This window comes from Zonotrichia leucophrys, chromosome 4, assembly GCF_028769735.1.
Source record: "Zonotrichia leucophrys gambelii isolate GWCS_2022_RI chromosome 4, RI_Zleu_2.0, whole genome shotgun sequence".
Taxonomy (NCBI): domain Eukaryota; kingdom Metazoa; phylum Chordata; class Aves; order Passeriformes; family Passerellidae; genus Zonotrichia; species Zonotrichia leucophrys.
This window is the reverse complement of record NC_088173.1, coordinates 66,241,948-66,269,398: the sequence shown is the minus strand read 5'-3', so window position 1 is coordinate 66,269,398 and position 27,451 is coordinate 66,241,948. Positions and strand designations below refer to the sequence as shown.

Genomic DNA, 27,451 nt, shown 5'->3' with positions numbered 1-27,451 from the left:
ACTAGAATATGATGGCATTTCTCAAATTAAAAATGCTCAGGGAATGCTTCACTCTGCTCAAAGAATGAAATGCCCACAGGGTTTCCTGTGTGTACCAGGACAACCTGGGGCTGTCTCCATTGCTCTTGCTCAAAACCCAGATGGGAGAATTGCAGCATGTTCATGGCAAAACCTACTGTTCTCCCTTTAGGTCATCTTGTGAGGTTGTTTTGTTTTGTTCTTTCATTTTTTACCCCTACTGCCTTCCATTTCCCTTTTTCTCGCTGTTTTCTCTGGCTGGGCCACACACACAAGGTCCAGTTGCTTGCTGGTTCTTGAAAGCAAAAGCACTTTAAACCCAGTCCTTTGACATGAGTGCAAACAGCCCTGGAGCATTTCCCACAGTCAGTGAGCTCAGCCCCTCTCCCCATTACAAGCTAAAAATCTGGCTTTAATGTATATAATAAAAGACATCGTTAAAAACTGTGCTTTAATAAAGAAATACAAATGACAATCTAAAAATGTATTTTATTGGGCTGCTAATAATGACCAGCGGTGAGAGTGGAGGGGGAGCCATATAATGAGCTCCTGGGAGGGGGTTTGGACACAGCTGTCCTACGTGCCCCAGAAATGTGGCAGAGGACATCTCGAGCTCGCTGGGAGCCAGGGGAGCTGGCACTGAGCAGCCTGGCACCCCAGACAGGTTTGGCACAGCAGCTCCCCAGCTCGGGGCTCACCAGCCCATTGCTCAGCTTGGGGAAGGAGCAGGCAGGCACTGAGGAGCTCCAGTTTTGCATGTTCACGTCAGTAAAACAGAGACTGTTCCCTCCCTTGCCCAGTGCCTCCTGCCTGCCCCAGTGCCTGGCGGGGCTGGGCCAGACCCCACTGGAGTAAGTCAGACACAGGGGAGGGAACCTGATTCACACTGAGGGCCAGGATGCGAATCTGGCCTCACAAATAACAACATTTCCCCCTGGGATTAACAAAACATGTTAATCTTCTTGGTTTGGAAACTCATATTTTTTACTTGAACACAGAGCTCCGTCCCTCCATCATTAGCAGATGTCCTGCATACGAACTGCATTACCTATAAAGTCTGCTTACTCCAAGCAAATGTTTCTCCATCTCTTCTCTCTTTTTTTTTACTTCAATTTGAAGTGAAAGGTACAGTACAGGATTCAAATGCTTTTGCATTACACGGGTTTCTGACCACTTGAAAAACCCCATGGAAAAAACGACTTCACAAACCTGAAACACCGGCTGAATCATTTTGCTGCACTTCTTTCTGCCTGGCTGAACTTTCTTATGATTTCTGGTTTTTTTTTTCTCTCTCTCTTTGCTTTACATGGCACTTTGCTTTTGCTTGTTTAATTTTATTTCTTTATTAAAAAAAAATAAATTCATAGCTCCTGTTTCAGCTCTCACTTCGTGTCAGTACTTTCACCCTGTGGATGTGTTGCACAGGCAGGAACATCAGGAAATTGCCCAAAAGGCAGAACTACAGAGTAGCTCAAAGGAAGAAGCAAACCTGAACACCACAGAATGGTTTTGTGTTGTCCCAGCTCTTGCCCACACCAAATGCTGGCTCCAGGGAAGTGCAGGCTGCAGAAATAAGAGGTAACTCGCAGAAGGGTACAGAAATTGGGCTTTGTCACCCACAGCTGGCTGGCCTGCTTGCCACGATCTGAATGGCTCCTCTGACTTTTCTTTGGCTCAAAGGTTTAACATTAAGGCAACAATAAGACACAGTGTAGAAGCTCCATCAAATCTTTGGCACAACAGCAACAACAACAACAACAAAAAATTACTGTACACATGAGCTGAGAGGGTAACATTTCCCAGTTAAGCAAAGGGAAAAGTGCTAAATAAATTGCACGTACGAAAAGGTGGCTGGCTTAACAACAATAAGAAGCATCCCTGTCCTTTTGTTTTTCCTTTCCTTTTCCTTTTTTCCTTTCTGTTCCAGAGATTAAGAAAGTTCCTTGGCCAATCGTCATCTCCAATAGGGGTTTCTGCAAAAAAGCTGCTTTCAGTCTTCATCTGGATCGTGCAACCTTTGCCAAGACCAGACGTAGCTCTGGCTGGAAGCTCTTGTGAATCCTCCCTTGCTGGTTGTTACTCCTGGAAGGAGAGAGAAGCACCATGAGATCAGTGAGCACGCGGTGTCCTTGGGGACCACTGGATCTGCAATGCTCCAGAGCTGGGCTCACACTGGAACCACCCGTGGGTGCCACAGCAGAGGCCACAGCCTGCACAGAGGACAGGGAGAGGCAGACAGCAAGAGGAAGGCTTGGGGAAGAAAAACAACACAGTAATTTGGTGTTGGGTCCAACTCCTGCCGAAAAAAATAAATAATTAGAAGTGATGGCAATTATCTGCTATTTTCAGTTCAGGAGCTGATCTCAGAAAGCAAAGGAGTGGCAGCTAGAGGGTTTAAGCAGGAGACGGGCTTTCCTGCACATTTTAGTTGTTGCATTGAGTTTTCTGCAGGCATAGCTGCTCGGTCTGTGGGACTGCGACTTGTCCCATGTGCCTGTCACAGCTGTGGCAATTGGGAAATTACACTGGGCTACAGAATATTATGGCCAGGTCCATAGGAAAAATGGTCAACTCCAAACCATGGCAGCTTGAGACAAGGAAATCTCATCTAAACCCCCTTCGGCATTAAAATAAGCCCCACAAATATCCCACAAACAATGGTTAACATAGTTCAAAACAGAAGAAAATCCTCAGGGCATGAGGATTTCATGAGATCACATCCCCATTGTCCAAACTGCCTTCATCACGTGGGCCCTAAATCCTCTTTTAAATAACTTAGGAATTAGAAACTTGGAAATGAGATCACATTTAGCTAGTGCTACCAGCATTTCTTGCTTTTTGCCAGTGGATTTAAGAACCTTTCAGGGTGCAGTACAGCTTCTGAAAGTCCTTTGGACACAGTCACCAATTCCCTGAACAGGTCAGCCACATTTCTGTCAGTCCTAACAGGGTCAAACTCCTTAAAGCCTGGCCTGAAAAACTTTCTTCCCCAGTCTGTTTTGTTTCTGTACTGCCTGTCCTTTTCCATCACTGGACATTGTAACATCAGGGTATAAAATACTGGCAACCTGCTGGTATTTATTTGATTTATGGCTATCATTAGGGCAGCTGCTGTGAGATCAACGATTACAGCTGGTCATCCATGACAGGCTAAGGGACAGGGGAACCTAAAATCCACCTTTTCACCCCCTCCTGTCAAGTGCAGACCCAGGGAAGCTCAGGACTGCCCCAGCACCATCAAGGTTTCTCTTGATAAGAATATTTCACTAAAAGCACCCAGGTCATCCTCCATGCAATAAATGCTGGTGTCTGCTGGACCCCAGATTCCTGGAGTTGTCTCTGGACAATCCTACCTAGAGCTGCTCAGAGAAAATGTAGGAACTTTCTCTGATTCAAGGCTTTATTTGGGATTTTGAATAAATGAGGTTCAGGTGGGAGAATAACAAACAGCCTTCTGCATTGCCAATGTTTCTGTTGGGACCCTTCAACAATATGTAATGTGTATTAATAACCTGTAATAGAAAAGTTGGTTGTTTAATTTATCCCACATTTACCTATGGAAAGAAAATGTGAAAGAAGGGAAGCAATGACTGCTGTCATCAATATTAAAAGACAGCAGAGAGATCAAAAGCATTTGTGGGTTTGGGGAAGCAGGATGGCTTTAGGAGGAGGAGTCTCAGGGCCAGGTCTCTGCTCTGAAGTCTCTGCAGCTGGGGAAGATCAACCATGGGGGGACAGGAGGGAATATGCACAAACCAGGCCAGGGCATTTGTGCTGCGCCTTCCAGACACAGGAAATGGGAAGGGGAATGGAGAGATCCCCCTGCAGCACGATGGAGATGCTCAGCACACCTCACTGGCACCACTGGATGGGTCCCCAGGCATTGCCCAGCGCTTGGCCATGGGTTATGTGTGGTGGGAAGAGGCTTTTATTTCCCCCTCCACCCTTTTTCACTCAGCCAGGAGCTCTGAAGACAGATTTATGAGCCTGGGTCTGCTTTAAACTAATAACATCAGAACTCCCATGGCTCTTGAATTTGACAACTGGCCCAATGACCTTGGTGAGTTTGCAGCATCCTGGAGCATTTCAATCTCCATAAATCAAAGCACTTCTGGAATTGAGTCAGCCTTTGTTCCAGGGCTTCTCCTGTCTCTTCTACTCACATCTTCCTTCTGCTGCAGTTACCCAATATCTGTGGGGGGATCTTACCCTATTCTTGGCAACACCCTTGCTACAGAGGGGATGGATCCTATGCTGGATCCTGCTCCCACCAAGGGAGCAAATCCCCGGTCCCATCCCTGTGCTGTGACTGCTGACATGACTGTTCCAACACCCTTTAAAGCAAAGGGGCTTTTGGGGTGCTGTGATGGAACAGGGGAGTCCCACATCACATCCTTTTGTAAGGAAAAGCTTTGGGCCCTGCTCTTTGGGGTACTGAGTCCCATATCACATCCTTTTGTAAGGAAAAGCTTTGGGCCCTGCTCTTTGGGGTACTGAGTCCCTCATCACATCCTTCTGTAAGGAAAAGCTTTGGGCCCTGCTCTTTGGGGTCCTGATGCTCAGTGCCCCAGTGGGCTGATGCAGGGTGTGCAGTGCCCTTGGGGTACCCTGTCCAGAGTTGGGTGATCTTGCTCATGACCTCCTCACAAGCCTTAGCACCCGTGCCCCACCTGCAATCCTTGTTTTGGGCTGCAGGACATACAAGGCACAAGGAATAAACAAATTAACCTCACTACCCTCTCACTGCCCTGTTTATCAGCAGGTCCCTGGGTGGGTAACCCTTCATCTAGCACGCAGCAGGGATAACCCATGGCCAGGCAGACCCAGGCCCCCTCCGTGCCCCAGGGGATGCTGTCCCGGGGCAGACGGACAGAGGGACAGGCGGCTCAGGGCGGGCTGGGCTCTCCTGTGGTGCAGCTCCTCCCTGGAGCTGGCGGCCGTGGGGATCAGACTGGCTGGCTGCCCGCGCTCGCCGGCAAGTCCGAGCAGGGAAATGAAGCTATTTTTAAAGAGGAACCTCTGCTAAGGCAAACTGCAGGGGAAAGGGAGGTCGAATCTCATTATGAGACCCCCTCCCTCCTCCCCACACAGGATGGGAAGCCAGGAGGAAGAAATGCCATGCGGATCATCAAGGTTTTACTGTGCTGGCTCTGAATGGTTCTGATAATCAATATCAGATGATCAATAACAGCGAGACCCTGCAGCCAGGATCAGCTGCACAAACCAGGGGGTGGGAGCTGTGGCTTTATCTCGGGGCTTTGTCAAAATAAATCACGAGTCATGATACAGTGTTATCAAAAAAATATGCTCCAAGCAAATGGTTTCAGTGCTGTACAAATCAAGTCTGCCACTACCATTTCTCTTTTATAATATAAACCCTTAACTTGTTCACTCCTGCAGGTAAATACGCCTGCAGAACGCCCTCCTTCTAATTTGTTCAGCAGGAATAAGTGTTACCTACAGCAGGAGCTCTGCTTTTAGCAAAGCAGCAATGAGGGGGCATCAAGGCACGGCACAACACCACAATAACTATTTTATATAATGCAATAATGACATACATAATGTCAGCCCTTTTAGTGCAGCAGGCTGCAACAAACAGAGAAGCTTTTTGTTCCATATATGTTTCTATATCGTTTAATTATCTGGGAAAAGACATATACACAGCTTATTTTTAATTTTTAATTCCTTGCGTCTGTGCTCATCCACACACACAGGCACAAAAACAAGAAACTAAATTCCAGCCGAAAACTTTTATTGAGCTCCAACAGCTCGCCTGTTATTCATAACCCAGTTTCCTCTCTCACAAAGAGACCTTTCGCATGGTTTTGGTTTTTTTTTTTTTAATGTGTGTGTGTTTCTTTTTTTTTTTTTCCTTTTTTTTTTTCCTCCCCTTCTGCCTCGCTAACAGCTGCTCGCAGTGTTGTATCCTGAGTGATGATGAGGTTCTGAAAGTGTTTTTTTGGAACAGATGGCCAGGAGAGAGCTGGGGAATGTGCCAGCAGCGAGCTGGGGAATGCGCCAAGTCCTGCAGTGACTGAGTACTCCGGGTTCCAGCTCGCGTGCCTTTCCCCTGCCCTCTGCCCCAAGTGGCGCCAGCAGGACTTCCCAGCTCGCGCTCCGAACATCTGGAGTCTGAGACTGCCAGAAGAGCCGCCACGGGGGGAGGATGGAGCAGAGAGAGAGAGAGAGAGAGAGAAAATATCCCTCACCCATCGCTCCCTGCTCCGGCTGGGCTCCCATGGCCGCGGCGACGCTGCGGCCTAGCACGGGGCTGATCCCGAGGGGAAGGGAAAGGAGCCTTGCCACGGGTGTTTGGGGTGCTGGTCCGTGCTTGGATCCTGCTCTGTGTGCACTGAGTGACTGTGGTTGTGAATAAAGTTCTGCCCCAAGCTTTGGGGTCAGATCCTGTGGGGCTGGGGGGTTCTGATGCACAGCTCTGCACCCTACAAATAACAGAGCGAAGCGCCAAGCCTGCAGACTAGACCCGTTAGCTCGCGTGCCTTGCCTGCTTGCCCAGTGGCGCCAGCAGGAATTCAGCTCGCGCTCGAAAAATGAGATTCTGAGACTGCAGAAGAGCCCACAAACAGAAAGAGAGCTGGGAGGTTCAGAAAATACCACCATCGTCCTGCTCGGCTGGGCCACATGGCCGCGGCGACCTGGCCAGCACGGCGCTGATCCGTGGGAAGGGAAAGGGGACCTTTGCCACGGGTGTTTGGGGGTGCTGGTTGCCGTGCTTGGATCCTGCTCTGTGTGCACTGAGTGACTGTGGTTGTGAATAAAGTTCTGCCCCACAGCTTTGGGGCCAGATCCTGTGGGGCTGGGGGGTTCTGATGCACAGCTCTGCACCCTACAAATAACAGGGAGAGCCCCCAGCCGTGCACCCTACACCCTTATCCTGAGCTGCTTTCCTGCAGGGCACCAGAAATCAGCCCTGGAAAAAAGAGATTCTGGGAGCAGCAAGTTGGACCCCAAACAAACACCACAGAATCCCTGTGAGGCTTTCAGACACCCCCTGGCCACTGAGGATCCTGTGCCATGCAGAAATGGGGTACCTTTTGCCACGGGTGTTTGGGGTTTTGGGTGCTGGGTGTTGGTCCGTGCTTGGATCCTGCTCTGTGTGCACTGAGTGACTGTGGTTGTGAATAAAGTTCTGCCCCACAGTTTTGGGGCCAGATCCTGTGGGGCTGGGGGGTTCTGATGCACAGCTCTGCACCCTACAAATAACAGGGAGAGCCCCCAGCCATGCACCCTACACCCTTATCCTGACCCTGAGCTGCTTTCCTGCATGACACCAGAATTCAGCCCTGGAAAAAAGAGATTCTGGGAGCAGCAAGCTGGACCCCAAACACTAAAGAATCCCTGTGAGGCTTTCAGATACCCCCTGGCCACTGAGGATCCTGTGCCATGCAGAAATGGGGTACCCTGGGGGTAAGGAAAACTTGGCCTTCCCTTTCTCTTGCTGCTGCTGCCTTTCCTTTCTCTGTGCTGCTGGAGAATGCTCCTGGCCGGAGCTGAAGGCAATTCCCCCCTTTTTCCAGGACATCAGCGTGGCCCCTGCAGGACTTGGGGCTCTGCTGAGGGTGTTGCAACCCAGATCTCCAGCGTGGTGCAACTCTTGGGTGCACGGTTAAGGACGAGGCTTAGTCCAGATCATTTATAACCAAGCAAGAGGCAGCTTTAAAGAATGAAAACTATCATCAGAATTCGCCACCACCACCCCCCCACAGTCAGCTTTTTTTCTTCTTTTTTAAGAAAAGGCATCTGAAGCCTCCTTTGTTGCTTATAAATGAGATCTCCCATCACCAAACACCCTCAACTGCAAGAACTAAAATCACCTTATAACTGTAGTCAGGACAGAAAAGGGGATTTTCTTTTTTCTAGTCAACTTTGAAAAACTAAAGCCAACTTTTCTAATTAACAAAAATGGGAATAGAAAGGGCGGGGGGTAAAACCACTCAGTAAATTTCCGATTGCAACAGCAAAATATGAACAACAACCTAGCGTTAGGGACACGGGATAATTTGCCCCCAAAAACAAAGCAAAAGGCAATGCACACTCCAGCAAATGCAACATCTGGAGTCTCTGCCTGCCAAAACAAACTCCAACCAGCTACTTTTTTGTGTGAAAAGATCACGGTGCCACAGCACATTGCAACCAGCGAGCTGAGAGAGAGGCAGACACACAATAAAATGGAGATGACAGGAGATAAGGGTGCTGTGGACCTAAGGTGCAGCTCAAGGAGGTCTGTGCTCAGGATCGCTGGGATTTTTTTAAGAGAGAATATAAAAGGAAACTCAAAACAAAACAGTAACAAAATAACAACCGCCCCAAAGCCGATAATTCAGAGGAACTGCTCAGTGAGCAGTGGTTTCAGAGACCTGATTAAAACCACACAGAGCTCACAGAAACGTGCCGATCTCAACATGAATGGGGGAGCAGCGATTTTGGGCCAAGCCATTGTATGCTCATCCATTTGCCCGTGTGAGACCCCCCAGGAGAGACATCCCTCCTCCCCACCTGACACCCAGAGCCTGGACCAGCTGCACAGCCATCCCACATCTGTAACTGCCCTCTGACAACAGCCTTCTCCTCCCCTGAGCTCACCATCTGCTGGGCTCAAGGAGAAAGGGAGATGTGCAAGATGAGCCCTCCCAACCCAGGCTTTGCATCCCCACTCCCATCTTCTGGGATTTACCAGAGTTACTCAGTGGTACCTGCTGGTTTTGGCTTCATCAGCAGCTGGATGAGCTCTTGCCATCACCTGAGCCAATACTGCTGGAAATAAAACTGTACTTGTCATCCTTAAGGGAATCTGTGTGCTCTGGGGCTGCCCTAAACTGGCAGCAGAACTATAATTTCCCGCAAGAAAAGCAAGGCAGAGCAGGGGCTAAGACCCTGCCTCGGGTACCAAGCCTGGCTTTCTTTTCTAAGGGGGCTTTTGGAGAAGGTTCAGGTTGGGTGTCCTTCAAGAACGTGGAGAAAAGGCAGATTTTCTCCTGGTGATGCTGTTTCTGTGGGTTGGTGGTGCCTGGCAGATGCCCTGGTAGAGTTCCATTGTTCAGGCACTCTTGGTTGGCTTGGGGCTTTTCTCCATGCATCCACTCTGAAGGGAACCACCGTAAATGGAAGGCTTTTAAATCTTCACTGAATTTTTAAATTAAGGATGGGCCCAGCTCTAACTCTCAGATGTAAACACCCTGGGATTTGGAGCCACTTAAAATCTGGCTCCTTGTTTCCTGTCTTTAAGCCTGCATTGGGTTACATATGCCAGGACAAGGGGTCTCAGCCCACTGGGCACCCAAAGCCTGAAGAGCAGCCCAGAAATGGGCTGCAGCCCCATGAAGGATGCCCATTCTCTTCCTTCCCTCCATTGTGACTTTGGGAGGGCACCCAAGACCTAACTAGCAATCTACTAAAGCCTCACAAAGATGCTCATCCTCTTCTTGACATGGAGAGTGGTCCCTAGACCCAACCAGCAACCTGCTGAAGCCCCAAAAATGATGCTTTTCTCCTCCTCCATCTTAACTTGCAGAGGAAACCCAAGAACCAACTCTCAGCTTGCCCCAGGGCTGGCAGCACCACTTCAGTGTCCCTGGGACACCACTGCCTGTGGCACTACAGAGCCCAGGGTGAACCCCCAGCCTATGGGGCTGTGGGGCTGTGCCCTGGAGCTGCCCCACACCTCCCAGCCCCAGCAGAGCTGCCAGCTGTGGGCACGTGGTGCTGTGCCTCTCTCTGCCTGGCACTGCTGCTCCGTGGGCATAAATACAGCCCCTGACAGCCAGAGGAAGCAACAGGGAGTGTGCTATTGTGTTTATTTATAAACTGAGCTGCTGCAGGATGATTTGTTGGGCTGAAGAGGAGGAAAAGTGAGGAAACCTGCCCGAATCAGAGGCAGATCTTAACAACACCGGGGAAGGAGCCTGCTCCCCAGCTTAGCTGCCCATTCATCCATTAAAATCCTGCTGATTTATTATCCTGCCTGACAAGCAAGCTCAGGGAGCAGGGGGAAGTTCAATTCAAGTTTACAAAACTCTTTTTGTCATAAAAGCCTGAACAAAGACATCAATCACTCCTTTAATTCAGCCATGTCACTCTCTGAGAGGAAAACTGGCAGAACGCTCTGCTTCTTCCTCCCGCCGCTTGACGATGATTTCACCTAATTGGTTCAGTGTTAAGTAACCTAAAGGAATGCAAGGCATAATTAGATTTAACGTTGTTTCCTCAAGATACCCACATGTCCTTCAGGTCATACATCTTACTAATGTGTTTATACATATAATGTCTCCATCAGCTACCTTTTTTTTTGTTGTCGGGTGATTTTTCTCGGAGATAAGTGTGAGATTAAACAAAACAGAAAACATAGGAGGGTGACAGCGTTTCACAGGCTCCCAAAGGCGACTCAAGGTTGGTTTGGTTTAACAAGTAACAGTCCCAAGATGACTCTTAATGGGATCAGCTCGTGCTGAAACACACGATGGGCAACTAACGAGGGGAAGAGCGGGGAGGAGAGAAAAGCTTTTGATTAGGGAGGAATGTGGTTATTACAAGATCAGATGGATGGAGGAGAAAAACACAGAGAGAGAGAAAGGCGAGGGATAAAAAATATCAGGCAAATTTCACAAGGTTCAGAAAAGAAGGAAACCACTTTGGATTTTTGTTTTTGTTTTTTTTTTCCCCTCCCTTTTGTAACTTTTACCATTTTTTAGGGGGTGAGTTGGGGGAGAGGCTGTAACATACCTTCCTTTTTTTAGATCTTCCTTCTGCTTGTAAGGTCCTAGTGCACTGCTCCACGCATTCAGAGAAGCTCATGTTACTGTGGTCAGCGCTGTAATCCAGGTCTGCTAGTCTGGCCAGGGAAAGGATATAGTTACAGGCTATTCTCAAGATGGCCAGTTTGGACAACTTTTGACCATAAGAATAGCAGGGAACCTAGAAAGGGCAACAGGGAAAAAGAAATAATTAAAAATTAGGCCAGATAAACAAAACATCTCGCTTGAAGCATGACAAAACAACTCTCAGTTATTTTCTTAGCAGTTTTAACACAAATAGAAACTCTAGTGATAAAATACCACATGGTCCCAACAGGTTTTTAAGAAGAACTCCCCTGCTGATCTCCATGGGGATGAAAGCAGCACGAAGCCTCTTGATTTCAGCAGGGCAGTTCTGCTTAAAATGTGATGGCAGGATACAGCCCAGGGCATCTGCCTGCTGCTCAGGTCACCTCTTGGAGGCCCTGCTTCTCAGAAACCTGCATCCCCATGCCTCCCAGTAACTTGTCCTGAGTAAGTTACTCCCTACAATCAGCTCCCATGTCATCACAGGTCTTGCAGAATAAGGCAATAAGAAGATATGAGCAGTTATATCACAACCTGGTATTTCTGTGCTCAAAAATCAACAGTTGTGACTTTCACCCATGCAAAAACACAATGTTGTTGAGTAGCAGGACCTTGAGCAGGCAGTAATTTCTACCTGTTCTAATTTCCAACACTCCATCGTGGTACTTCACCCCACAAAAGAGACCAAAACAGAGCCTGTTTCAGGGAGCTGGGTGCATCTTCTGCAATTTATTTCTTCACCCTTAAAGATTTCTACTGTGAGGTGAAACATTTGAACAATTCAAACTAAACTGAATGGGGCTCAATAACTGAGCAGTATGTGGTTCTTGCTGCAGAAGGGTTGGTTGCTTTTCAATCATGATCTATAAAAACACCACCTCTGCACTTGATTTTAGGCATAAAACTTTAATATGTCCAGCTTAAAGAGAAGTCTTCTGAATTCAACAGGCTTGGGCACCCCATTTTCTAGTTTGCAAAATTGCTGAAGGTCACTCAGCCTTTAATGAGCAAGAGTCTCTTGCCCACAGGAAACTGAAGCTGTGCATTCATCTGAAACCCATCCGAGCCCCTCAGGTTGTCTGAGCACCTGTCAAAGCCTTCACATCATCAATCATTGGCACACCTCAGTGTTTCTCCACCACCTGCCTCTGCACCAGCCTCCGTTCTCCACAGCCCTCTAGGGTGTCACACTCAGCTTAGGGCTGGGGATTTTTGTCTCCTCTTGCCATGCTCGTGCCTCAGCTTCTCTCTCCTCCACAAGGACACAAAGATGGGATCACCCCCGGAATGCTTTCCCTGACTTTACAGAAGGTAAAATGGGTTCAGCTCCTCCACAAACCCCACAGCAGCCACACACAGATGCCAAAGGAGGAGACAGCTCAGGCATACACAGGATTTCCCCAAGTGTTGTCAGGCTCCAGCTACCATCACCTCCATCACTACAGCAAGATGTGCCATCCCCAAATTCAGCAATCCACAATAGATCTTTTCTGCCCATGAACTTGGTCTGGTAAGCTGAACCAACCCTGTTGATTTTGAGCAGCCACAACATCTTTTTGCAAAGTGCTCTCTCCAGTCTACATAAATTTTTTCTCTTTTTGCTTGTTTTGAACTTGGCTCCTACTGTCTTCCCTTGAGGTACTACAGTTCTGTATTAGAAGAGAGGACAACAGATCTTTATTCACCTCCTGTGTGACATATGTTTTTTAGTTCACCATCATCTTTTCAGCCTCTTTTCCAAAAGAAAAAGATTAATCCTGCTCAGCAGACAGTTCTGTGGAAGCCATCCCATATCTTTGATGACCCTTGCTGCTCTTTCCTGAACCTTTCCTAGTCCTTTTGGAGACGAGATGATCAGAACAACACAAAGTGTTCATGCTGTGGGTGCATGTATCTAACAGATGCTTATGTTCTGTGTTTTGTTTAATGTTCCTTTCTTCCTAACTCCTGATTTGATTTGTGACTGCTGCCAGCCACTGACCTGAGACTTTCCTTGAACCATCTAGAGAAACCCCAAGGTCTCCCTTCTCTGAAATAATGGTCAGTTCAGGGTCTATCACTTCACACGTGGACTCTGGTATGGGTTTTTCCATATGCATCACTCCACTTTATCTGCGTGGTATTCATTTCTTCTGCCATATGATTACCTCATCACTCAGAGTCATGAACCTCAGCACAGCTCACACAGCCACAGTTTCAGGCTCTGGAACCTGACATTCCCTGTTTAGAGCAGGGCTGAGCTCAGAGTCAGATCCTGGTTTGTCATGATGTCCCTCCCTGCAGGAACTGGCCCAGTTTCCCTACCCACCATCCCCTGCCTCTACACTGACCACTGACCCACACTCCCAGCCAAGCTCTTTGGTTTCTTCTTCCCCAGGGAACACTCTGCCATGGTGCTCATGGAAATCCAAACTGGCTGCTTGGCTCACCCTTTCCCAAGAGCACGAGGATTTTAGGGCTGTTGACCCTATGGGCCATGTCTTGTACAACACACAGAATCCTTTAGGCTGGAAAACACCCCTAAGGACATGGGCTCCAACCATTTACCCAGCCAAACTGTGTCCCCAAGCACCACACCTACACATTTTCTGGACACTTCCAGGGATGGTGACTCTGCCACCTCCCTGGGCAGCCTGTTCCAATGATTGACCACATTTTTAGTGAAGGTATTTTTCTCATATCCAATCTAAACCTCCCCAGACACAACTTGAGGGCATTTCCTCTTGTCCTGTCACTTGTTATCTATGAGAAGAGACCAAATCCCACCTGGCTGCCCTCTCCTGTCATGAGTTGTGCAGAGCCAGAGGGTCCCCCCAAGCCTCCTTTTCTCAGGCTGAGGCCCCAGCTCCCTCAGCTGCTCCTCATCAGACCCTTCCCCAGCTCTGTGCCCTTCTCTGAACACGCTGCAGCACCTGAATGTCCTTGTAAAGAGGGACCCAAAACTGAACACAGGATTGCAGCTGTGATGTGGCTGAGGTGCCTCTCCAGAAACCAGCCATAAAACTTCAAATGGCCTTTTTTTAATACACACCACTTTCTACTGATACCCCTGAAAATACAAGGAATACAGAATAACTTGGGTTGGGAGGGACCTTTAAAGGTCCCCTAGTCCATATTCCCTCTGCAATGAGCAGGGACATCGCAGAGATTCTGTTTCAGAGCCCCTTTTTGTCTGACAAAACCTCTCTCTAAATCCCTGCCTTCACTTTTGTTGCTCCCAGCAATGCCCCTGCCCTCAGTACCTGGTCCCCAGATGCAATGAGCTGAGTTATTGTGAAAGCAAGAGCTGCAGGCAGCAGCAGAAACACCCAGGGCTCTTTGGACGCCAACACAGGGAAAGCAGAGACCCCAGATCAAACAGCACCAGGGAAGAACAAAGCAAGATGGAAACTAAAATGGAAGGATTCAGTGAAATGTGGGAGTAATTTCAGAATTAGAGCAAGAGGGAAGTTAAATTGAGTGGAAGGAAAATAGACCATGAAATCCTTGAGGCTGATGCACAGACGCTGTGCAGTTACAACACGAGCAGGCAGGCCAATGTCTCCTTTCCTCATCTGTTTTGCTCTTTCTTTTGTGTTTTGGGATTTTTCTTTTTCTTAAGGAAACAAAAAGAAACAAAACAAAACCCAAACTATTTTGTAGGACGTGTTTGCTACAAAAGGCAAGGAAGATTTCAGTGCTAGCACAGCTGACAAAACCCTCATCTGGGATTACACAGCACTTTTCCCACACTGCTGCAACAATGTCCAAACTGCCTGTATGCCCATGGGAAGAGTTTCACCTTGAGGTGTTCAGATACTCCTGTGATGGGTGCAGGGCTCCAACATTAAGAGATAAGAGGTTTTTTTGCCATGGTAACAGTGTTAGAAAAACTATTTCATAGGAACCCTCCCTGTCTTGGCTCAGCTCCTGCCATTTTAATGTTTCCTTTTGAATTAAACATGGGAAATTAAGAGAGGAACGAGCCACTTAGTTCAAAACCAGAGCCAAAACTTCCCCAAGTGTGTCTGTGTGTAACTTTGGTATGACCTCTTCTTTAACACAAAGTCTACAGGAAAGAGGGGGCAGATTTGTACAAACTGCAGTAAGGGGTGTCAGCGACACACCTGGATGCCAAGAAATCTTCAAAATCCAACTTAAAGCAGAGAGAGTGTTTTAGAGGTGGGAAAAACACCTGAGGCTGGTGTGGCCTTGCAGGTGTAACCCTGCCAGCTCCCACAGAGCCTCCACACAGAACTCTGGCAGGCAGGAACGTGAGCAGGTATCTGTCATGCTCCTGGCAAGGACCAAAGCCTTCCCTTCTGTCACCTCCTTGCTCCCCATGCCTGAACTGAACAGAATTCAGTGCTTTAATGGGGCAGCTGTGAGCTGAGCAGGTCCATCCAGAGCCAGGGGGAACCAGGCTCGAGTTCCTGGGCAGTTAATGAAAATATTTCCCTTATCTGACCTCACTGGTCTCTGGGGAGCAGCAGCACAGCTCACCATCTTGCCTGCAAAATCTGCAACGATTAAAAGGAATTAGGAAGGAACTGCAACTGAAATTTCACACCAGCCCTGAGGAATGCAGCTGTCTGCGAGAAAGGCAAGGACACCAGCACCATCCTCAGCTTTGGGACATGAGCACAGAGTGAGCTGGGACCAGAGGAACCAGAGCTCCAGCCAGAGGATGTTTGTTAGTTGTGTCTGCAAAGGGCTCTGCGGAGTCTCATGGGTCTTATCAGTGATCCCCAGGCTGGCAGGAGTTGAAGCAAGGCAAGATGAATGCTCCTGGGACATATTCCTGTGCAGAAGAGCCCTTCTTTGGCAGGAAAACAGAAAGGGATGTGACCTAACAGGTCTGGTCTATCCTTGACGTCTCAGACTTGGAGGCAGCGCCCTTGGAAAACCAGAGATGCTCCCTTTGAAGTCCGTGGGAAGGCTGCTGTGCTCCTGACCTGCAGCCAGCCCTCCTGAGCGGGGCAGGGACCCACTGCAGCTCCCCAGAGCATCACTGTCACCCACCAAAGCCAGGGGCTGAGGGCTGGTTCTGACATGGCACAGGGGAGGAGGCTGCAGGAGGAGCTTGGGGAAAGCTGGAGATGGTGAAAGGGCACAAGTGTCACCCATCTCTAGGGTGACACAGTATGTTCAGGCAGGAACGTGAGCAGGTATCTGTCATGCTCCTGGCAAGGACCAAACCCTTCCCTTCTGTCACCTCCTTGCTCCTCATGCCTGAACTGAACAGAATTCAGTGCTTTAATGGGGCAGCTGTGAGCGGAGCAGGTCCATCCAGAGCCAGGGGAAACCAGGCTGGAGATGAAGGTACAGAGTGTGTTCACTGTGATGGGTCTGCAGGGAACAACCAGGAGCATCCTGTGCACTTTGGGAGCATTAAGCCAGTTCACATCATTGAGCTTCTGTGTAGCTCTGTCTTTATAAAATAGATGCCATTTCCATAAACACCCTCTGGACCTGTACAGATAACATCTGTGAAACCAAGCCTGCTTTTACACTGCATGAAAATGCTGGGGTAAAGAAGGGTGTTGAGTGCTGGGGGTCCAGATGCCTCTGTGACTGTGCTCCAAATGTGATTTAGCAGCACAGACGTGCTCAGATCCCCTCCACAGAAGGTCACAGGGCAGAATTGGGCCCCCCAGGCCCAGCAGGGAAGATGGGTCAGCTCTAAGGCAGTGTAGGGCTCTAAGGCACTGCTCTAAGGCAGAGTTTGAGGCACAGCACAAGCCAAGCCCTCCTGAGCTAGTTCCTCCTCATGCCATAATAAGCTGCTGAATCTACCTGCCTGCTAATTCATCTGGTTTATTTTTTATGCTGGGAGTTAAAACACATCAGGGCCCCTCTCCTTGCCCCCCTCCCCCAGGAAAACATTTGGCTGCCTCTCCCTGCATCCCAACACGCAGCCCAGCAGCGCTGCCTCATTGTTTGTGCTGAGCTTCCTGCCAAAAACATTTCCAGAGGTTCATATGAATGTCCAGTACTTCACAGTTCTGGCTGTTGCACATCCCTTTCCAGCCCAGGGTGAGTCAGACACTTCCCGGGGCTCAGGCACCTTGGGGAACAGTGGCAGGGTGGGGCAGAGGACTGACAGTGTCCCTGCCTTGTCAGCCCTGACAGGGGAAGCCCCTCCTGCATGATCTCAAATTATCTGTAGAGCTGCTGTGGATGTGGGGATGCTCCTCCCTCAAAGGATGCCTCATCCCAAGGCCAAGCTGGATGTGATTTTGAGTAACCTGGGCTAGAGGAAGGGTCCCTGCCCACAGCAGTGGGGTTGGAACTGGAAGATCTTTAAGGTCCCTTCCAGCCCAAGCCCTTCTGTGATTCCATGAGTAAGATCCTTAACAAGCTGAAGGCTTTGCCCAGAAGATCATTGGCTCTATTCAAGATGTGTTACATTGCAGGGAAGGGTTTAGAGCCAGCCCTTTTCTCTTTCCACCCAGTTCTGGGGGTGAAGTGAACACACATGTGTCCCTTTGCTGCTTGCAGGACTCATTGATGACTTGGTTCAGGTTCACCAGCAAGGTGACTTTGCCTCTCCACCTTGCTCTCAGCAGCTGCAGAACCTGAGTCCTTCTAATGTTCCAGGTGGGACAAAGATGACTTACACAGCTGTAGGATGGAAAAGCCTGCAACTACTCCTGAGACATCCTTTCACAGTCCTACCAGATCCCTTCAGAGCTGATTCCCAAATATCCCTCCTGCAGCAGAGCAGCAACCAGGATCACCCATGGCTCCTCTGGTGCTCACTACCCTGACCTGGACCTTTGGGGCAGCACCCTTGGGTTTGAACCCAGCCAGATCTAAAGCCAGATCTTGCTGTGTGGATAGATGGCGTGGCTCCCATGGAACTGCTGCTGGAAAAGGGCCCCAAAGATCACAGAATAGTTTGAGTTGAAAAGGACCTTTAAAGGTCATCTAGTCCAGCCCCCTGCAGTGTGCAGGGACATCTTTAACTGGATCAGGTTGCTCAGAGACCTGTCTAGCCTGACCTTGAATGTTTATAGGGATGGGATATGTGTCACCTCTCTGGGCAACCTGTGCCAGTGTTTTACAAGCCTCATTGCAAAAACCTTCCTTATATCTAGTCTAAATCTACTCTATTTTAGTTTAAAACCATTATGCCTATGACAACAGGGTGTAGCAAACAGTTTGTCTTCCTTTAAGGGAAAGGGGTGAAGGGGCTGAAAAAATCTCCCAGAACCTTTTCTCCTCCAGGCTGAACAATCCCAACTTTCTCAGCCATTCACTTGATCACCTTGGTGGCTTCCTCTATGCTTGCTCCAAGAGATCCACATCTCTCCTGTCCTGAGGATTCCAGATGCAGCACTGCAGTGGGGCCTCACAGAGCAGAGCAGAGGGGAAGAGCCACCTCCCCTGACCATCCCTGGTGTCACAGTGTCTGATGTTCCACAGAGCTCTACTCCAGCAGCTACTCCATGCCATGGGGCTGAGAGGCTTTTGCTTTCTGTGCCCCCAAATGCAGCGGCAGCAAGGGGCAGCCCTGTGCCAGCAATGCAATGCCAGCAGTTTGAAAGCAAGCCTCACCCCTGCCTCACCACGGGGAGCAAAGTGCTCAGCCCAGGCCCAAAGCAAGCTGGAAAATGCCACCAAGAACAGCAGCAGCACCGCTCAGGCAGGAGCCCCAGTGCTGACCGAGGTGCCTTTGCCTCTTGGGTGGGTCCAGGCTGTCAAACATCCCAGCTCCTGCTTCCCTCCCAGCTCCTGGCTCCCCATCGCCCACATTACACAAACATGAGTTCACTCCTTGGAGCAGGAATTGGCTTCCTCCAAACAAAACCTAGGTGTGGTGCTGGGTGAGTTCACCAGGAGTCCCTTCCAAATGGCAGCCTGGTGAATGCTGCCCCAGGCCTGGCTCTGCTCCCTTCTGGACAGTTGTCCTGCACTTCCCACAGAGGTTTTGCACCCCCAAAGCCTCCTGCACATCCTCAGGGCACACAGAACACTCCCTCAGTATCATGCCTGAAAAATATCACACTGCTGGGCTGCAGAAACGCTCTTACCTTACTGCTGGTTCTTTGAACCACTCCCCAAAATAGTAACTAGACAGACAATTACTGGGGTTATCAGAGGAGAAATCCCAGGGCTACTGGGCACAGAAAATCTCCTCAGAAAGGGGCTGCACTATAGTGGGGAAACACTCTTTTGGGTGGTAGTTTAGTAGTGGCCATCTGCATCTCTGAAGTCCAATGGATCCAAACCCTCTGGTAAATAGAAGAGCAAGCTCCACTGGAGATAACGGCATTAACTCAGCTTGGATTTGGTGACTCTTGGACACCACAGGGTTTTCCCCTCTCTTGCTGTCACTGCTGAGCCCCAGGAGCTGTCACCATGAGCCCGTGGCAGCTGCAGAGGAGCAGAACCTCCCACAGCACACACATGGCTCTGTTTGCATCCCTGCCTGGCACAGGGGACAGGAGCAGGATGGGATACATCACCTGGGAACACACATGGCACTGACCAAAGGAGATGCAGGCTGGGAACAAAGAGCCTGGGGAGATCTCTGCAAGGCACTGAGAAGTGTCCCACCTCCCCACTGCCGCCCAGAAAGGAATTTGACAGTGGATTAAGGCAGGGAGCAGAGGCTGGAGTCAAAGCCTGATGGAGAAAAGCAGATTCTTTTCTCCAATTTCAGTGGGAGACATAAGAAAACACAGAGGTTAACTCAGGGTGGCTGCAGCAGGCAGAGCAAACACCTCCTGACAGGAGCAGGATTTGTAGCAAAGGATAAAATCAGCTAGACAGCAGCCAAGGGAGCAAAAAAGCCTTGTTCTTGGTGACACACAGCCATTGTTTTCAGGATTTTTGTCCTTTTGTTTGGTTTCCCCCTTATTTTCTTTCCTCCTGTGTTGCTTCAGGCCAGTATTTTGTCATCTTCTTTAGCTGTTAAACCACAGGGCTGCCCCACTCTGGGCTCCAAATATCCATCAGTGTCACTTGGGACTGGCAGCAGCCACGGAGATGCTCTGGTTAACACTGGGCTGCTCAGTGACAACACACAGCACTGGCACTGCACACTGTGTCTGCAAGATGCTCCTGCTCTCCTGGAGCCCAGCTGCATCCCTCCAACAGCCAAACCTTCCTGCCCAGCCTTCACTCCCAGAGCTCAATGGGTGGTTTGCCTACAGGAGCTGGGTTTTAAAGCACCCTAGGGTTTCCTGCTGGTGGATCACAGAGGGATGAATCACTGGGAATAGGGCTGGCAGATGTCAGCAGGTGACCAAGGACAGCTCTCAGGCAGGACACGTCAGTGACACTGGTCACATGCAGGGTCCCGCCTGCAGAGGTGACAAACCACAGCCACCCTTGGGATGGCACACAGAGAGGGGGAGCACGGAATGATGCACCCACACAACAGCCTCAGCCTCTGCTGGCTAAGGCACTGCTCAAGCCACAGCTCCTCCATTTACTGCCTGGTTTGTCCCTTCAAACCCCTGCAGACAGTTTGTCCCCACAGCCACAAAATCTCCTCCTGCAGCCTTGAGGCTTCTGCTATTGATGTCCCACCATGGGAAAGAGCGGGGACTTTTCTGCACTGATTTAACAGCAAGCCACAGCAGCCATGTGCATGCCCGAGGCACAGAGTGAAAGGGAAAACCCTGTGTGGGGGGAAAACCTCCATTCCAGCAGCTAAAAAGCCCTATAAAACCCTAAAGCATCTCCAGAACCCACACGAGTGCAGAGAGCGAGGCTGTCAGCTGCTGAGGCAGAGAATGTCCTGGCAACGTGGTGGTGAAAAGATTGAGGCAAACGCCGGAGCACTTCAGGGGAAGATGAATGTCTGTGGACACATTTGCTCCCGGCACAGACTCCAGCTCGCTGTGGCTCCATGCATCACTCTCTTCAGGAGGAGCTGGACAGCAGTGCTCCAGAGACAAACCAGATGTGCAAGCCCAGGCAGGCTCCACATCAGGAAGGCTGCTCTGGTTGTCTCCATCCATCCAGGGAGAGTTTGCTGCCACCTTAGGGTCTGTCAGCACAGCTGAGGAGCTCAGTCCCAGCTCCTGGGAGTGCCACATACTGGTTTGCTTGGCTGTCCATGCAGTCTCATGGTGAAGAGCACAATTCCCTTCTGGCCAAGGCCTCCAGCAGAAAACCTGGTGGCTAAGGCCGTACTGCAATAAAAATTACAGTGGTTCAGTTTCACAGATGGGACTTGCTGGAGGATGAGTCTCTCGCTGCCAATAGGAATTTGCAGATAAAAAAAGAGACAGAATTGCACTGCATGGAGAACAGTTGCTTTGAAGATAGGCAATGTTGTTGTCACATCTTGTCTCCTCCAGACAGTTGCACTAGTCCATGAACTTGAACATGAAAAGGATGGGTAGGAATCTTCACATGGAGGACAAGGTGACCCCAGGTCCCTGTGAACTCAGTGCTGTCTCAGTGCTGCATCAGAGATGTTTGGGTTTCTGACCACCCACCATGGCAGGGAGAGGAAGATGAAAGGGATGCAAGTGACAATCCCCCATGTCACAGCCAGGGCATGCAGCAGCCAGGGCAGGGCAAGAACTCACTGACCAGCAGCTGCCAGGGCATTTGGGAGCAGGAGAGCAGTGCTGCAGACAGGAGCTGCCCAGTCACAGGGACAGGAGCAGCGCCACGAGGGACACCAGAAAGGCAGCAGCAGAGGGACAGCCAAGTACAGCAGAAGTATCTCACCACCTCCAAGTGCTTCAGAGCAGGTCAGTGTTTCCCAAGAACTCCAGTTTGCCTCAGGAGCCTGCTGTCAGTGGAAAGATCACTTGGACAAGTGATACTTGGGGGACTAAGGGGGAGAAATCTCTTCCAGACTTAATAGCTGAAGACCACAAGCACCAAGACCAGGGGGAAGAAGCTGTTTCTCAGGAGCATCTGCTCAGTCCCACTTCAGTGCTGTGGCTGTATGGCAGGGCAGCAGGGTGTACAGCAGCTCAACACAGAGAGGGAGAGAAATCCTCGTTCCTGGTGGCTGTGACACCAAGGGGTGAGCACAATGGCAAGGACACATCTCTCCCAACAGCAGGCAGCTTCCCAGAGCTGGCAGCTGCCCGCCTGCCTCCCACCTCTGAGGGGCCCTGGCCTCCGAGGCAAGCTGGGGACAGCTCAGTCCTCAGGGACACGGCTGGGTTCTGGCTTGGCCTCGCCTTGTGCGAAACAACTGTGTTTGGCTCTTCCTCCACCAAGAACTGGGAGGAAAAAAAGGCACCCACACCCCTTCCTGCCATCTGGAGAGTCAGCCAGCACAAGCCAAAACATGTGTGCCATATGCAGGCAGCTGTGGAGCGCCGGGACGCCGCCGTCAGCCCATCTGTGCGCTGTGCTTGCTGTGTGCCAGGCGCCTGCCCTCGGGTGGGCTGCTCAGACAGGGAGAGTGTCCTGCAGAGAGCCATGACTTCCCTTTCCTGCTCCTCCTCCTCCTCAGCAAGCACGGATGGGCTCCCTACAGCGTGGCCGTGGTGGGTCTGATCCTGCAGCAATGGGGTTTTATCTCACGTGTGCCAGTGAGGATGGGTATCTCCACTCGTGCATCCAGCAGGGACAGGGATGACACCTGTGGGTGTTGGGTACCAGGGGCTGAGGAAGGCTCCTGCTTCCAGCAGCTGCACAGGCAGCACCTGACCCAGCCAAAGGAGCGTGGGGCCAGGGTGGGCTGTGTGCAGGCACGGCACAATCCCTGCTCCTCACCCTCCTGTCTGCGGGGACGGATCAGTTTCAGTGCCTCAGGAAAAGCCTCCCAGCTGCTTAAGAGCCTGATATGTGATGACAAGGAGGGGACGGAGGACTAACCAAGGAACAAGAGGGGAGGCCTGCAGCAGACAGCACGCAGGGATTGCGTCTCTCAAGGGGCTGAAGGCCCAGGCGTGTGGGAAGGCGGTGCTGCCCTGAGAAAGCCTCCCTACTGTGTGTACCTCCACCAGGGCATCTCCACAGCCCTGCTGGCCAAGGTGTGACAGAAAGGACCCTCCTGTCCCCCAGAATCCCCTCTGCGTCACGGATGAGGCGAGTGCCAAGGCAGCAGCGCCGTGCGTGTGTGCAATGAAGCTGGCTGTCACCTGATGGCACCGACGGCACCCGGCGCGCCGCTGGCAGCCCAACAAGAAATGAATGCAAATGTCATCCAATGATGGTCGGGACAGCCAGCCCACCCCTCAGCAAACTGCTAGGAAAACCTCGTGGCAAACATGTCCCAGAGAATGATGTCTTTCTCTCTGCAGAGCGAGCACAGCTCGGCCAGTTCGCTCCTGTGCTGACCCTAGAGAGCGGCTTTCACGGGAGGAGAGGACGGCAGCTTGTTCTCCAGGCTCCTTGGGCTCCCAGCTGAGTCCATGGCTGAAGTGATTTATAGAGACAGGGCCAAGGCCAGGAATCTGAGGCTTTTCAAGAGTTGCCCATTTCCCCAAAGAGTGCAGCTTTAATTTGTTGCCTGCCTGACTTGTGCTTGAGGCTCAGCCTAGAACAAGATTGCCAGTGATTTGGGAAATCAGTGCTACTTCCCCTTGCGGTTTTGGTGGTGTAGATGTCTGTCCATGGAGAATCAGACTGACACTTCCAGGCGTGTTACACACAGTCACCAAACAACTGAAATATGGAAACAGCTCACAGAAACAAAATACATCAAGTCTGGAGTTTGCACAGACAAGGGGCAGCCTCTCAGCACTGGGGGACAGCACCCAGCACACACTGGATTACTGGGATTATAACAGGAGCAGTGAGATCCCACCACTGCACACTGATCAGAAATGCTCTCGTTTAGTTGTTCACCAGCGATTCTCTCCTGACACACAGCCCTGGTCTCAGCCCCAGAAATCTGTTTGCCAAAGTAGATGACGGGAAAGGATTAACTCTTGGGGTGCAACTACCCAGGACACAGCAGCCATTGAGAAGGGCTCCAGGCAGCATGCTGAAGAGAGGAACAGGCAGATTTCCTCTAAGCAGGGCAGCAGATTGAGTCCTAAAGCGAGCACACTTGCAGAGTAGCTCAGATTAGCAATGTCCAGAAGATGGTAGGGAAAAGCCTGTGTGTGTGAGCTTCTCTGCAAGCAGAGCACCGCTGCTCCCACCAGGGAGGAACCATCCTGGAGGGACCATCCTGGGAGAGGTGATGCTTAACACCTCTCACAGCCTCATCTGCAGCTTACCACCCTCTGAGCCCTGTGCATCTCCTCCTTCCTGCACACCTGGAACAGTCCCATCAACATTTAACAGAAAGGCAGAAAAGCCAGCACAGCTGGGCTTGCACAATGTGACAGCACATCTTTGTCTATCACTGCACTCTACACGGTGCCTACACGCAGATAAAGCTGAGTACCGGGGCCAGGACACTGATTTATCCTTGTGCAGAAGATACAAGAGCCTTGTGGCTTCTCTCCTCATCCTGGGCAGGTAATGGAAGGATTTTGAGCAAAACCTTTCAAAGTGCCACCCTGACACTGTGAACATATCCTTTACAGCCAACCATGACGATTTTCAAGTCCTCTCAGCAAGAAAGCTCAGCACAAGACACACTTCAAACACAGCCTACAGTAAAAGCCATGGGAAGCTAACTGGTGGAGTACCACAGCTCAGCTTGGCTATCCCTGGCACACAGGGCACATAGAACGCTTCAGAGGCTGCTGCAAGAACCCAAGGGCTCTGAGGGATCAACGTCAACAGGAGCACGGTGCTGCCCAAATTCCCGGTGATCCCTTTGGGGCAGCTCACCGCAGCTAGACAGCTGGCAACTACACGTGCTTTAGGTACAGGAGCATCACCCCAGCTCCCAGCCTGACCAAGTGCCTCTCTACACACTCTGTTCTCCCTCGGAGGGATTTATCGGGTTTGTTTCATTTTTCGCTCTCTACACCACTCTCCCTCCGGGAGAGAGAAAAAAAAGTCCAAAACTTTCTAACTGCAAGCAAATTAAAAGCCCTTATTTATTTATCTTGAGCGTTAGCACAGTTCTAGGGTTGGTACTTCCAGGCATTTTAAACCGACTTCCCCTCCTGTCAGGCGGCCACTCGGCTCCTGCCCTTCACCTCCCCTGGCACCCCGCGGGTCCCGGCGGGCAGAGCGCGGGCCGGGCAGGCGGAGCGCGGCGCGGTGCCCCCGCGGGCACTGCGGGGCCGGGCGGAGCGGTGCCCGGGCGGCGGCAGGTACCTGCTTGCGCAGCGCCTCGAAGGCGGCGCTGATGGTGTGGACGCGGGTCCTCTCCCGGGCGTTGGCCAGCAGCCGCCGCGTCTGCTGCAGCGCTTTGATCTCGGGCGAGACGCCGGACGCCTCGCCCGGCCGCGGGCGCGGGGAAGCGGCGGGCGGCGGCGGCGGGGCGGCGGGGAAGGCGCTGCTGGCGGCGGCGGGGCCGAGCGCGGCGCTGCGCGGCTCCCAGGCGGGCGGCGCGGCGGCGGCGGCGGTGGCGGCGGGGGGCGGCATTGCGGGGGGGGCGCGGAGCGCGGTCCGCCGCCCGCTCAGCACTTTGAGCTCCACGCGGAAACTTTTGCAGGCGCCGTGCTTGCGCCGCAGCCGCCGCAGCCCGCCGAGCTCGGCGGGGCACAGGCGCGGCCAGGGCTCGCCCTCGGCCAGCGGCGCGCTCCGCATGGCGCGGGGCGCTGCGCGGCGAAGCTCAGCCGCGGCCGCTCCGCCGCTGCTGCTGCGCCGCTCCCGATGCTGCCGCTGCCGCTGCTGCTGCCGCTGCTGCCGCCGCCCCGCTGCCGCCCATCTGCGCCCGCCCGGCCGCGGCGGGCAGCGGAGCTCCGTCCGTCCGTGCGTTCCTCCGAGCTCCGCGCAGCTCCCGCACAGCCCGCCTGCCTCCCGCCGCCGGCAGCCGGCCGCCGCGCAGATGAGCGGCTTTAAAGAAACAGGAAGGCTGGCCTTTTTTTTTTTTTTTTTTTCTTCCCAAAACAGCTGTGCTGCCAATCTCCTTTGTTCATCCCCCCCTACCCCCCCTTCCCTTCCCTCCCCTCCCACCCCACTCCCACTTTCTTCTTTAATCTCGCTCTTCCATGCGATGGAAGAGAAATCCTGCCCCCCGGAGACTCGCCGCGACCCACCGTGTGCGCCTCTCCCCCAGCCCCCTGCCCCGCTTCCCCAGGGAAATCTGGGATTTGCTTCGGTTTCCAACACGCTTCATGCCGCTTCTCCTCCCGTATCACTGGTTTTCCGCATCAAGACCCTCATCGGCGAGGCACGGGGTGCCTGACTTCACGTCGCCTTCCTGAATGTGCCCGGGAGCACCGCGGGCACCGCGGCGGGATGGGGAGCTGGGGCAGCTCCGGCGTTTCTCGCACACGCATCCCCACATCCCTCCCGCCGCCCGCGGAATCCTCCGGTCGCTGCCCCGCCACCGACTCGGACCCGCTAGGAAGAATTATTCCGCAGCAACAGCCTGCCCTGTTTTTCACAGGGCTAACAAGGGAGCCTGCACTCGTGGGTTACTGCTGCCAGCTTTGGGCTGCCTTCTGCTGGCGCCCCAAAACCCCTCAATTCCCCTCACCTCAGCCTTGGGGTCTCTGCAGAGTGGGCAGACAGAGTGGGAGGGAGGGATGGAGAGGTGCAGTTCACAGTCAGAGCTGTGGCACAGCTGGGAATAAACTCCATTTGTCAGGATTGTAGGAAAATTTTGAGGTGGAAGGGACTTCAGGAGATCCTTTGTAATGTTTAAAAGTATCTCTGTTATTTAGGCACCTGGCTTTTCAAACTGTCTAAACCCCTTAGACATTAAGTTGTACTGAGAATCAATGGGATGCAAGCTGTGAGATGCTTGAATTCACAGCAGTGAAAGGGACGTTGGTTCTTTACCCTCCTCATCCTCTTCTTCCTCCCGTGGTGTGTCAACCTAGAAGCCATCAACACTGTGTGGGGTGAGGAGAAGGAGCTTCTATTGACCTCCTGTAGGTCCGTGATGCAACACAAGCGCTGCCTGATGACTAATTTCCTCTTGCTACTGTGGCCAGGCTGCCCCGGAGCAAACATTGGAAGGGTTTCCTCATGAGGAGAAAGCAGAGGTTGTGGAGAAAGCGCTGGAGAAGATGTGCTGAGTGCTGGTTCAGCACCGTATCTGTGACAGCGGTGCTGCCTCCCCCATTGCCTCCCACGTCCCAAGTGTCCCTGCAGTTTGATTTTCCCTTGCAGAAGGACTTCAGGTGAGTCGGTGGAACTCACAAGTTCCTGACTTCCCAGTGTGGGTAGCAGCACCCCCCTGCCTTGTGGTGGTGCTGGCAAACCGCCCTGATATCCTCAGCTAGAGCCTGTGAGTTATTGCTGCTAATGCTAGGGCATGCCTTAATGACTATTTTCTCCATCTTTCATCTTAGTTCCTCTAACTCTCAAAGCTGAGAGCCAGCAAAGGGATTTTCAGTTGACCGTGTTTCTCCCAAGCATCCCAGTGAGTGGCAGTAGCATCAGCCCCTCCAGCAGGGTCTATCCTTCAGTGGAGCCTCTGTTAAACATTTGGGGACTCTTCTCACAAGAGGAGGACCTTGGCCCAGAATTGCAGTCTCAGCCATTAAATTCTGCCTCCCTAAAATCCCCTCCCTCTTTCAGCTTGGCTCAATGAATCAAATCCATTTGGGCAGCAAATAGATGAAGGCCATTAAAACCAAAGGCATTTGCAGCCATTTACACCGTTT

The 27,451-nt window shown here is 51.5% G+C and overlaps 1 protein-coding gene across 1 annotated transcript; it reads right to left on the bottom strand.

Moving 5' to 3' along the window:
- Nucleotides 1–1,366: 1,366 nt before the first annotated feature.
- ATOH8 (atonal bHLH transcription factor 8) lies at nucleotides 1,367–25,635 on the bottom strand. The gene is made up of 3 exons (XM_064712436.1): nucleotides 24,987–25,635; nucleotides 10,759–10,950; nucleotides 1,367–2,100 (listed from the first exon to the last, which is right to left on the bottom strand). The coding sequence occupies exons 1-3, from the start codon at nucleotides 25,419–25,421 to the stop codon at nucleotides 2,095–2,097; spliced, it is 633 nt and encodes a 210-aa protein (XP_064568506.1). The 5' UTR covers nucleotides 25,422–25,635; the 3' UTR covers nucleotides 1,367–2,094.
- Nucleotides 25,636–27,451: the final 1,816 nt, after the last annotated feature.